General features: G+C 32.4%; 1 protein-coding gene across 7 annotated transcripts in view; it reads right to left on the reverse strand.

Moving 5' to 3' along the window:
• Positions 1 to 13,906, reverse strand: part of SPOPL (speckle type BTB/POZ protein like) — a 51,242-nt gene that overhangs the window by 13,630 nt on the left and 23,706 nt on the right. For 4 of the 7 annotated variants that reach the window (XM_043894146.1, XM_043894143.1, XM_043894144.1 and 1 more), the window contains 5 exons: positions 9,786 to 9,945; positions 7,231 to 7,367; positions 6,928 to 7,049; positions 6,502 to 6,653; positions 4,464 to 4,591 (listed from right to left, as the gene is read on the reverse strand). In XM_043894146.1, coding sequence (XP_043750081.1) covers positions 4,464 to 4,591; positions 6,502 to 6,653; positions 6,928 to 7,049; positions 7,231 to 7,367; positions 9,786 to 9,789 — 543 coding nt within the window. In that variant the 5' untranslated portion in view covers positions 9,790 to 9,945. Of the gene's footprint in view, positions 1 to 2,719; positions 2,817 to 4,463; positions 4,592 to 6,501; positions 6,654 to 6,927; positions 7,050 to 7,230; positions 7,368 to 9,785; positions 9,946 to 13,906 lie in introns of those variants that run through there. The other 3 variants (XM_043894147.1, XM_043894150.1, XM_043894149.1) reach the window with 3 other exon arrangements.

The following is a 13,906-nucleotide window of genomic DNA, read 5'->3' on the forward strand; positions in this document are numbered from 1 at the left end:
AAAAACAGTAAGAATAATATAACTTAGTTCGATTCGAAGACCTTTAATTTACCTATGAAATAATCAATAAATAAAAGTAGGTATGACTAAAACATTGCTTTTACATGGAGCCCAACATAATATGGATTAAATTATTTCTCATTAAAGATGACTATATTTTGAATGAAATCTTAAAACACCACTAAGTTTGGCACAAACTTTAAGAAAAGGAATACACTATTAATATTACTAGAAATTTCACATTTAAGAAGTGGAAGAAAATACTACCTCAACTAGTAAAGCAAATGTTTCAGAGCAGATGAACCATCTTTCACAAAAAATGCTGTTGTGGTTACCTACATTTTTAGCTGCTAAGTTTTGTGGTTGTTTGTTTTGCAGCAATAGATGACTGTTAATTTAAAGCCGTATTTCATAAGGTTTTCTTTAATTGAAAGTAGGTATGTACATGGACAAATAAACTATGTAGAAATTGTACACTGGAAACGGATAAAATGGACCAAATTACTAACATGCTAAGAAAGTATAATAATAGTCTAATATAAAATGCTTGAGAATATTAAGTCTCATTAGTCCTTATTCACCTAGATGTAATAACGTCTATTTCATACAAATGAACAGACACTTCTAAAGAAAATCTTTATTTTCTGAGGATATTCTCACTAACCTTTTTGTTTCCCTGATTTTATTAATCTTTTTGAAATCACATGCCATAAAAATCATCTAATCCAATCACCTTCTTTTATTAAAAAATTTGAAAAAGTGAGATCCAGAGAAGATAACTAAAGTGTCCTAAATCCATTGCTAGTCAGTATCAGAGGAAGACTAGACCTACATTCCCAGATTCCCTTTTTTAGCATTCTTTGCACTATACAGTATTTCTCTGGATTTTTTTTTTAAGGTAGTAGTATTAACACTTTAATGCAATTATGGCTCTGAAGGGATTTATTGCAACAATCTTGTAAGAAGTTTTTTCAAATACAGGAGCTAAGACATTATACACATAAATAAGTCCTCCAATAAAAATTCCATTAACTTTTAATTATTCAAATTGTTTCTAAAATTTTACAAATTACAAAACAGGCAGGGGGAAAATCTTCAGTAATTTTTACCTGATTGCTGTTATATCATACATTATAACTTAATGATACTTAAATAAAAAATACTGGTATCACTATTCAGGGTTTAGTCAAGGGTCACAAAGACACTATTTACTTGTTCATATCAGCACTGCTCTTATAACTGGTAGTGAGCAAAAGCTGGAGTGAATTAACAGCTCAATTACTTGCATAAAGTACATAGTGGAGTGGTGCAGTCATAAGAATGTGATCATATTTAAATTTAGGAAAGGATTTCTTAAGTTCTATTTATTGTTTAATTATCCTAACTCAATATATTTAATGTGAAAGTTTCACAAAAATCAGGTGATAGAAGGAAAAAAGATTAAAAAAAGATATCTCATAGATATGTTATATTTGACTATATATAATCGTAATTCAGAAGAATTTTTATTACTGGCATACACGTCTACATATAATTACCACAGCAGCCACAAATTTTAAGTAAGACAGAATTAACATTTCATACACTCTGAAGAGTATTCAACGGACTAGAGAGCAGAAATTAATGATCTAATTTAAACTGTTATGCAATGAGTTATGATGATTATTTTTTCTGATACCTATAATCAAGAAATTGGTAAAATTTTAGCTTTTTCTAGTACATATTCAAATATAGATAATGAACATTCTTATGAATGGAACTTAGAGTAAAAAAAAATTCAGAAGAAAGGCTGAGATTCTTTTCTGAAGTGGTTGGTTCTCTCAAAATAAAATGACAAACGCACAATACTCAAAACTGACAAATGCTGCAAAGTAATACCTCAAACCCATTTGACGGCTCTTTTTCAAATTTGCTTTTGGCTCAACTCTGAGGATATAATTCAGACTAAAGATGAACATGTGCAGGCTCTAATCAGCTATGACTGTCCTAGAAATCTGGGTCTCCCCTAGTGTGGAATTGAGGTGACTACTGGTTCCTATTTTTAAAACTCTCTCAATTCTCTAAACAAATTGTAAAGACTAGCTAGGAATTTACAAAGGTGCACAGTACTACAAATCTTGATGCTCTAATCAACTACTGAACCATCCCTCACACTGGCTCCAAAATGAGAAACTTCTAAGTAGTCCAATTTCATATCATTTTCCTGCATAGTGGGTCTCAGACTTCCTGGTTTTTAAATATAGGTATCCTTTTTTAGAAACTGGGTGATAGAAATATGGTTGTCAATTTTCCATCTTGTCATTTTTAGAGAATAAAACCCAACTCCCATCCATTACCAAAAGTATATTAAAACAGAAAGGATAACTTAGTAACAGAAAAATAGCAGGAAAAAAAAGTTCTAAATGAATTAATTTAATTTTATGAAAAATTCATTACCTATATTATCTATCTGTATATATAGTCTTCTGTTTACCACAGACTAGCATGGGTCTATAGATTGAGACTATTTAAAATCTGTTGGATTCCAAAAGATAAGTTAATCTAACCAATTTTATATTTTTCCTACTTATTCTTCAATTCCTGTTTTCTGCATCACTTTGGAAAAGAGGCAGAAAGAACTGTTTACACTGACAGAAATTTCTAGCTCTGGCTACTTGATTCATAGGACTTGCAAGATTACTTATGTCTTGCACAAAAGGGTAGTACCAAACTGCCTTACCTGTCTACAGCACCACTTGCAGGGGAGGGGGAGGAGGCAGTTCTTTAGGTAGTGCAGTGCAATGCTTCCTCCTCTTCTGCAAGCAGTGCTGGAGATGCTGTAGAAGGAAGGGCATCAATGAGAGGTATGGAAGAAACGGTGGAGGGCATGGGGAAAGTTTGTTTAAAGCCCACCTATGTTAAATACCGTGCCCAAGGTATGAATGTCTGTATCAGTAAAGGTATGTATTATAGGATCTAACACTAAAGGTGATCAACTTAAAATGTTTGTCACTGGTGGGTTCTATTTTTAGGAGGTGACAAGCATGTAAAATTTAGCATGGGGATAAAAAATATACTTCAAAAACATGTATCAAAATAAATCTTAGTTTCAGCCTTCATTCTGAATTTTTTAGTTGTCTAGGTTCCAATAAAATATACTTAGGGAAGCATACTTTAGTAAACAATATTTCAATTCTAAAAACAGAAACATTTTCTTAAAATCCACAAAAAGACTTTTAGCTGCAGTAGGTAGATTTTTTTTTCCTTAATTGGATTACATAGCCTTTAATGTCCTTTAATTCTACGATTATGTGATTAAAAGAAATTAGTATGTTGAAATTTAAGATAACTACTAAAATTCTGAAAAGATTCTATATTAAGAATGCTTAAGTAACACACCCTATAATTATTTAGAATACTACTTAGAATATCTATTGGCAACAAATGCTTTAGTGTATATTTTTATCAAATTATTTAATGATAAGCTCTGCTCAAGATACTTGTGCTATGTGCATTATCAACCAAATAATAGTATTCATAACAAATTCATCTTATAGTTCATTTAACTTGTTTAAGTGAAAATAAGACGCATTCTATTTGCACTATGTAGTCTCTGGGGCCATATTTCAATTATTCTTCTGACACAGCATAATGACATATAATTAGTTTGTAATCCTGCCAAGAAATTTTACACATTTTCTATAAGAAGCGTCAAGCTAATTCAGTAGCAGTTAAGTAAGTTATTGTGCTTTTAAGACACTCATCTGTCTACAATAACCTACTGAAATATATTTAATGTTGAGGTTACCCTATCATTTCAACAATTCATATAGATAAAGTATGTAATAACAATGACAGAAGCTAGTTCAAGCCTCAAATTAAGACAAATCATAAGTGTAAATTATTGGAAGGGGCAATGCTAGCAACTTTCAAAAGATGGCATTTCATGCATATGATTATATCATACATTTGTCAACAAAGGTGTAGATTAAAAATTTTGAGATGCCATTATTTACAATGCTAACATCTGTTTGAATAAATGAACAAAAAGCTTCCCAATCTTTTCTCAGGCACTTTCACTACCATGCAAGTATGGATTCAAACTGATAAGCCACTATATTTAATATCACCAATCTGAATATGACAAAAAATGCTGACCATTTAGAATTATTCAGAATGAAGAAGATATTTAGAAATTTTCATATAAAGTCATACACATCCAGAGTCTTTGTATGAGGAAAGTATGTGACAATATAACTGTATAAACAATTTATAGCTAACGATAGGAATTTTTGCAGGCTGACTACTATACTGATTTCTAAGAACTTGTCAGCTTTTACTGTTAGAATAGTTATATAAAACCTTACCAGTTATACCAGTTAGTTAATTTAAAAAGTGCAATCAATATTGCTATAGTGTATATTTTTGCTTTACTACTAACTATAACCAAACACTGAGTTCCTTGAATAAAAAAATGTACCCACCTCACAAAATAATGTAAGCTTGTCATCTGGTAAAAGACCATTAGCTTCATCAAGCAAAAAATCTCTTCGAATGAATTTTTTAAAACCCCAGTCCTTCCCTTGTACAAATCGATATGCTCTTTGGCTTTCTGGTGGAAAACACAATATAAGTTTAAAAAAAAACAAGTATTCAAGAAATATTCTGCTAATAATAACAATTAAATGAATGTGTAAAAATAGAACTTGACCAATACATCCATCATAAAAATTATAGATATGTGTTTTCATAAGTAAAATGTCAATAAGAATTACACTAGATAGAACCAGATCATTTCACAGCACTATCACAAATTCTGGCTATTATCAATGAGCTCACTTTCAGATTCCTAGATATCTAAGTAGAAGAAAAGCCAGATCAAATCCCAAGGAGAAGTAAGTGATCTTTTAAACAATCTAAGTCCTTTAATAATAAAGTAGGATCAAAACACATTGGCAAAGGCATAGTATTCACTATCTAATATCAGAACCAGATTAGAAATATTAATTTCTTGCTTCTTTCTTTAAAAAAAGGATGCTCTAAATCACCAGGGCATTCTATAAGCTTTCCTGGGATAACCATCCCACTGATGTAAGTTTTATGGAACTAGAGAAAAATCCATTAACTGGATAAAAAAGCTAAAAAAAAGTCCCCTATCATTTCTTAGGTCTTTAAACATAAACCCATCACCCCTAAGAACAATTTTCATCAAGGTCCACAAGATGGTTTTAGTGTGATCAGTAAAATATTTAATAAATGTCTAAAGTAAATGTTTCTTATGCCTTATATATACTGGTTAATAACTATATACTATGAAATAAACAAGGTCCTTCATAGAAAGCATTCACTATTGCTATACAAGTTGAAGGTAGAAAATCAGTAATATATCTAATTGAGATACTCCATTTTATGGGCTAAGTGTATACCATTGAAAGTTTTATGTTGAAACCCTACCCACAGTGTGATGGTATTAAGTGGCCAATGACTGGGATTAGATGAGACTGTGAGGGTAGAGATCCTCATGAATGGGACTAGTGCTCTTATAAGAGACTCCACAAGCTCCCTGGTCCTTTCCACCATGTGAAGACATAATGCAAAGTTGTCAGGTCTGTAAGTAGAGTCTTCACTAGAATCTGACCATGGTAGAAATCTGATCTTAGATTCTTGGCCTCTAGATTTGTAAGAAATAAATGTCTGCTGCTTATAGGCCACCCAGTCTATGCTACTTTGTTACAGCAGCCTGAACTAAGACATTATTTTATCTTACATGTCAGAATTATGAAAATACATGTGAAACTATGTATTACTTCAGCAAGGAGATGTATTACTTAAAATGTGTTTTGGAGAGTTTTTTTGTAATGATGTTACTTGATTTTGTTAATCACTTTTGGCAATCACTTAAAATTTAATGTACAATATATTTTCCTGTTATACACATTGTACGTTTTCTACAATGATCTTTTACTATGAGGTGCCAGGCTACATTTTCAGCCGGCTATAATTCAGAGGCTTGAACTGAATTTAACAGGTTCTAAGACTAAGAAAAACCGTTTCCTTCCAGTCACTGTTTAGTCCACTGCTCAAAAAAATTACAGTGACAAAATATCAGGGCACTGAAACATCTTTCACATTGTTCTTTAGATTTGATTATCTGGCAAAAATGGCAAGGAAGAAAAAGAAATGCTTTCTGAACACCTATTATATATGCCAGACACTGAACCAGGTACCTTGCCCTAATAGCAGCTATTATTACAAGTGAAAAATGCATGTCATTTTAGTACATGAAAAATTTAAATTTTAATGTGATTTAAAACTAATTTTACATGTCTTATGAAGACTTAGTGAAACAACTGTAACTTTACCCTGGCATTTAAGATTACCAGCCAAAATGAAATGTTTTTGGTTAAGGAGAAAATAACTTTAGGGAAAAAAATCCTGTTTTTCTAGGTAAAAGTGCAAAAGTCACAGTACATGTACACAGTTACATAAAGACATCTTCCAGTCAGTTTGGAAATCACTTACCCATTGCTTTTGTTTCTTCCCTTTTAGCATTCAGAAGGGAAAATTTGAATTTTGCTCGAACTTCACTTTTTGGACAGCTGACTAAAAGCAAATATAAGGACAAGTAGTCTTTACTTTCATCATCTAATCCCTTTGGATTTACTCTCAGGCACCTAAAATAAAACAACAGGCTCACATGGAGGAAGAGAATAGTTTAAACATTCAAGAGAGACAGAATACTGAAATCATCTGTTAAATAATCTAAATAATACAACAGATCTCCTGTCAATATTCTCACAGTTCTTTACAATTCTCTATACTACTAGGAACTTATTATAAATCAAATATAAAATCTGACAAATGTCCATTTAGAAACAGTAACAATGAAACTATAAAGTGCTAATGATTACATCAAAAACAAATATCTGAAAAAACCAAAAATCTTACCATTTCATTTTGTCACTGGGGCTAGATGAGAATGTTGAACTTTTTAACACTTCACCCATTTCTTCTCGACAAAAACTGAAGTTATTAATGGTCCACATGTAGGAAAATTTTACTACTTTAACCTGGAACATTCAGAAAAGGACTTTTACAATGATGACTTTTATATTCTTGACTTGTCACATGTTGAACATCCTATGACTCATCTCCTAACACTTCTAATAACAATGCTAAAGTGCTTCATAATATTCTCAAAATAGTATACGATATCTAGCATAAAGTGAGGCATTTTTTAATAGAATGTACCTGTGTATAACACCAGCTTTCTGCTATAGGACCGATAGACATATCTCCAGAGAGAGGTGGGGTGGGTTCCCGAGACATTGCCACTTTATTGCAGTCTTCTAAGATGTATGCAATATCCCACACAGGTGAGTACTTTACTACAAAGAAAAGAAGTATCATTTAATAATCACTAAGTTTAACTGAATCAAGAGGGAAGAAGTTATTTAAACGGTCATAAAACAACTACTTTCTCAAATTACATTATGAGGAAATGTGACGATTTCATTTAAATTAATGAAAAATAATTTTTTAAGAAATAAATCATAAGCCTTTATGCCATGTAATACTTGAATCTAAATGAAGTTAATACTTACAGAAGCTATTTTACAAAGGCATACTTAAATGATCACAAATCAAAAATAAAATACTGTAATAGCAAGATCATAACCATAAAAATCACAAAATAACATGGAAACTTACTGACAGCAATGAATATCTGATTCACTTTCCTTCACCTTTCTATTGACATATATGTGAAAATCAAAAGGGTCAGAAAGTTAGAACAGCCCTGGAAACTACAAATATCACTTACTCATCTGTCAGAGCCCAAAGCTTTGATCAACTATAAACAAAGATCAGACCTAACAGGCAATGCTGAAGAATTATATTTCACAGAACTCTACCTCTATCTCAGACACACAGGTTCTCTGATAAGACTTTGTCCATATCAGTGTTTCCTACCAGATAATATCAATTGTATCATAAAATTTCTTCCCAATTAGCTGTTCTTGAACTATATCCATTTGGACACACAATTAATCATCATAACCTGGCCAGGACATTAGTAACTAGATGATGCTTTCCAATTTGGAAAAGTCTATAAAATAAAGAAGCAAAATCCAAAAGATATACATAATTATTATACTTTCAGGGGTATGGATGGTTTCAAGATTACATTCTAGTACAAAGATTGAAGTCTAGAGAACTCTTTTTCATTTAAGAATAATTAATGAGCAAAGAAAACTATATGAGTCCTATAAGAAGAAACTACTAAAGGGAAAAAGGGAAAGATTTCATTCAAAATGCAGAAGAAAATATTTGCTCTGAGTATCATGTTCCATTAAAGGAACAAGAATCAAGATGGCCCCATTCTTCTTCTCATTGTTAAATACATATAGAAAACAGGATTAATTATTACAGAGTTCTAAGGAGAAAGGGGCTGTAGCAGAAAGATTGTACACTATGTCAGGTTTTTATTCCTTTATGATTAAATTATTTCCCCTTTCAATAATGCTATCTATACTAATATACTGACCCAAATGTTATTTATGTAAGTTCCTCACATACGGAAGAGTTCCTATCAGATCAAGTACTTGCAGCGCAATGCAATAAACCAGGGAACCAGCAAAGTAGCCAGACAAGAAAGTCAGGATGGTAACACTGGGAATGTTCTATGAGGAGCACTTGTAAGTCACAACGACCATTAAAGGAGAGGTGAAGAAGAGTGAAGGTGAAGAAGATGCTCCTTAATGAAGCAAGAAGAGAGGAGATAAATGGCTGGAGGTAGTAAGAGTGCCTCAAAGAAAAGTGAATACACAATTTAAGAGTATTGTACACTGTCACTTTAACAATTATTCACTTCTACATAAAAATTAGGTACTTCTCTTAATGAAGTACCCCCAGTTGTTGTCTTCAATTACTTTTATAAACTACAATTGGTTATTTACGTTTGAAAATAGAACAGCAGACTGACAGTCACAACAGGGAGCTGAGATCACTAATAACAATACTGTTGTTTTAAAGATGTTGGTTACCCTTTCACATTTAAACAGTTGTATTGTGGTATAATTTACATATCACAAAATTCACTCATTTTAAATGTACAGATCAATGATTTTTAGTGAGTTTAGTTATATAGCTATGCATTCATATAGTTTTAGAGTACTTCCAGTATCCCCAAAAGTCCTTTCCACCCCCAAATTTAGGGAACCACTGATGTGCTCCCCATAGTTATATGTTACCTAGAAATTCTATGTAAATAGAATTATACAACGTGTAGTTTTATGTCTGGCTTCTGCCTTTTTCCCTGAATATGTATCATGGTTTCCTGTTTCTCTGCACATCTCATAATACTTGGCTGAAAGCTGGACTGCAGCAACTCTGCATTATGATTTATTTTTCTATGCATGGCTGTTTCCTTCTTAGTAACTTGCTAGGATTTCACTGCAGTATTTATATCTACCATATTGTGTAGTTGCTGCTGATACCTGTTTGGCTTTTTATTCTTTTTTTTTTTTTGGCCTGGTTTGCAAAGCTGCAGGCTTTCCCCTTTCTTTCAAACCAAGTTTGCTACTTTTAGTTGACAAAGCCATGGTCTTCCCACCCCCTCCTGGCCCCAGATCAAGTCCACCTCATCTGGCTGCAAAGCTCTGATTTTCCTGGCTAACCCCATTCTAGTATTACCACTGTCGTCTATTGGGCTGAAGGTAGAAACAGGAGGAGAAATATGAGTTGGATATTTCTAAGAAAACTCACAGTTAATAAATGTACCAAAAGGGCAATGATTATTGACTTACCCATGTGAAAAGAGCCTGATCCTAGTCAATATTTTTGCCAGTGATTCTGAAGCAAGCTAATAAGCCACCATGACCAATCTTGAAATCAACAAACCAACAAAAGTATTTGCAATGCACAGAGCACACAAACGGGGTAATTTCCCTAATATTTAATGATTTCCTAAAAATTAGAAAGAAAAAAGAATACAAATTAATTCACAGAAAAAGAACTTCACTCATAATTATAGTAGTATAAATTAAAACTAAATTAAGAAGCCATGTTTTAACCCAGCATTATTGTAATAATCCAAAAAAAATTGGTAAGAGTTTAAGGATTGGCACTCTCATACATTTCTTGTGGGAATATATGTAGCATGTTAATAACCTCCCTTCTCATTTTTTTATGGTAAAATTTCTGGTAAAAAGGAAAGGAAATGATGATAATAATAAGCTACTAATTTTAAAAGTATAAAAACGCCTATGTGTTATTTGATGTCCATGAGAACCAATTAGACGATTGTCAACTAAGAATTATTTCAAAAAATTCAGGAAAAGATGAAGAAGCAATTTGCAGGAGAATAGCTAAAAGTGGGAGGTGGGGGAGAGTTGAATTTATAATTTGTAATACATTTGTAATCAGTAACGTATTAAAAAAAAAAAAAACCTATACCATTTTCCACTACAGTATAGTCCAAGATTCTTTTAAACTATCAATTCATACAGCCAGGAAAACTACAGGGAAGCATATAAACGCTACCGGCAAATCTTTTCTAGGACAATTTTATAGCTAGTATCAAGGGAAACTTCTTTTGGTCAGATTCACCCTAGACATTTATCTTGGGACAAGTATTAACAACTATGGGAAAAGATAAGCATATGCCTTAAAGGAACTCACTTTAACTAGCATATATAGGCATAGCTCAAGATATTAAGGATTCAGTTCCACACCACCACAATAAAGCACTTATCACAAAGCAAGTCACATGAAATTAGTCTCTTCTATAACTATGGAGACTAAATTAGCCACTATCAGAGAATAAAGTACTTTATTTAGATCATTTTTAAAAACTAAGAGTCATTTTCAACAACTGTATAGTATTCGTAAGTGTGTTAGCTACCAAGCTTCCAGACTAATGGAATTAGTTGTAGAACTTGGAAGTACTACAAAGATGAACAACATGTAGTCCTTGTTTTGGAGAAGACTATAACACAGTAGGAGAGACAGGTACATGTGTGATTACTTTCAATATGGTAATATGATAGAGGAAGGTACAGAGTAATAATGGAGCACCTTCAGGACAGGAGGATGTGGTCCCTGAGCTGCGTTCTAAAGGAAGCAAACAAATTACAGAAGACCACAAACTACAGCAGAGATTTTAACAGCAGGAGTTCTACACTAAGAACAATGTGAATCATTGCTTTGTCATGAATTCTGTAATCTTACAGATACTGGTTCTTCCTTCTACCTATTACAAGATTATAGTACCTCATTTCCCAATGGTTGGTGAGTAGATAACATGAAATTTTATATATACATACATAAATATATAAAGTACTTACACTCAGCATAATGTGATTACTAGAACAGACACATAGCAAAAAAAACTTCACAGGTGACAGCTGAAGATAATTTAGGCAGTGGTGGTTAAGACTGGTAATAACCAAGACAATTAATGTATACAAAAAGTACTTAGAGGCTATCATGGGGTCCTCTACCTCTGAGTATGACAAAATAGCTGGCAAGAGAACTAAGTTACACTGTGTAGCAGAAAAACCTGGATAAAAATAAAGTAACTATCTATTTAGAGGCATTTAAGAGCTACTCAAGCAATCAGTACAGAGGGTCCCAAGACTCCAGAGAAGAGGGAATAATCTGAACCCAAGCTGACAAGTCTACAGATACTTTTTTTCTAAGAATATTTACTGAGTCTAGCCACAATGTATAGTAAGAATCCAGGCTTTGCCTCAGATTCAGAACCATAGATATGGAGGAACTACATATGGAGGGCTGACTATAAAGTTACATGAGAATTTTCAATTGCTTAGGAGGTTGGTGCCCCTAATCTCCATTTTGTTCAGGAGTCAACTGTATTTGCTGTTTGGAGAAGACTTCAATATAGGCATCCCTCAGAGATATTGAGGATTCTAGACCACTGCAATAAAGTGAATAACACAAGTGACTGACAGGAATTTTTTTCTTTCCCAGTGCATCTAAGTTATGTTTATACTATATTGTAGCTTACTAAATGCGTAGTAGTATTTGGTTTAAAAAAATGTCCATACATTAATTAAAATATATTTTCTTGCTAAAAATGCTAACCATCATCTATCAAAACCAGGTTGCCATGAACCTTCAATTTGTAAAAACAACAAAACCAAAAAAAAAAACCACCCCAAAAAAACACACCCCACATTATCTGTGAAATACAATAAAGCAAAATGCAATAAAAGTTGTGCCTGTGTCAGTGTATAAAAAGATCTAGGCTAAAAAGAATGAGAAAATATATAACTTACATCAGGTACAGCTATATTAAGATCAGATAAAAGAGATTTTAAAGCAAGAAGCATTAGGAGACATAAAAAGGAAAATAAAATGTGAAAAAAGATCAATCATGAAAACAATTCTAAATTGTCTGTATGCAGTATGATTGATTCAAAAATAATCACAGTGGGAAACTTTAATTCACTTCTGAAAGAACAATCTTAATGACATATATACATATGTAAACATAAATATATATATGTATATATGAAGGGTGGAAGGGATGGAAAAAGGCAAGAGGCAAGCAGCAAGACATAACACTCAACAGCAAAAGAATGAAATTTACTTTCAATAGCACAGGAAACATTTACCAAAACTGACCATATTACTGCAGGATAAAGAAAGTCTTGCAAATACTGGTCACTGAAATCATTGAGAGTATAAACCTTAATTGCAGTGGGATTAAGTTAAAAATCAGTAAGGCAAAGATAACTAGAAAATACCTACATCTCTAAAAATTTTAAAAACTTTTCTAAATTTATGGGTTAAGAAAGAAATCACAATGAGAATTAGAAAACATTTTGAACTGAATATTAACGATAAGAAATGTCCAAACTTTTTAAAGATGTAGCTATAATATTCAGGAAATTTACACCTTTTGTGCACATATCAGAAAAGGCAGGCTGAAAATCAATGACTTAAGCTTCTATCTAAAAAAGCTACAAAAAAGTAAGTAAAAACCCAAAGAATGTAGAAGGAATAACAGAGATATGAACAGGAACCAGTGACTTAGGAAAAAATGTACAAGAGAAAAAAATACAAAGCCAAAAGCTGGGTCTTAGAAGAAAATAGTAACATTGACAGATTTAGTTAGACTAACCAACAAAAGAGGCAGAACCAAATTTACAACACTAAAAATAATGCTCTAAAAGATAATGAAGCTATCATGAAAATGTTACACCAACTTAACTACCAACTTAGTTGATAATTTAAATAAAATGAGAGAATCACCTGAAGAACATCACTTCCTAAAACTGGCATACAATGTGAAAGAAAAAACCATATATAGTCCTGTTTTTACTTAGTGGCTACTTTGGAAAACTGCAATATTAAAGCTAAATAACTAAATACGTTGAAACTCATCAAGTCCACTCCTAGGTACACAGCCAAAAGCATACACTCACATGTTCTTCAAAATATACGTACAGGACAGTTTATAGATTGGCCCCAGATATAAATACAGACAAAGCAATAAAGCACTTGTGACTGCCAAAAGCTGAAACTACCCAAATGTTCATAAGTAATAGAATGGATAAACTGCGGTACATTCATATAGTGAAATATTATACAGCAATGAGAATGAACTATTACAACATGCAGCCTGAATCAATCTCATGAATCTCCTAAAGTCAAACATGCTGTATAAATCCATTCTAAGCTTTAAACAGGCAAAACTAACTTAAGATTTAAGAAGTCAGAAGAGCAGAGGTATAAATGATAAGGTTTTGAGGAATTATGGATGATATCAAGGTTTGTAGTTTAGAAAACAGACAAGTCAATGATAAAGGGGATTCATGTAAGTCACAATAAGAAACTGGGTTTTTGGACAACTTAAAGAGTTTGGGAGTAGGGAAGGAAGTGGAATTATCAACATAGTCAA

This window comes from Cervus elaphus, chromosome 33 (assembly GCF_910594005.1).
Source record: "Cervus elaphus chromosome 33, mCerEla1.1, whole genome shotgun sequence".
NCBI lineage: Eukaryota > Metazoa > Chordata > Mammalia > Artiodactyla > Cervidae > Cervus > Cervus elaphus.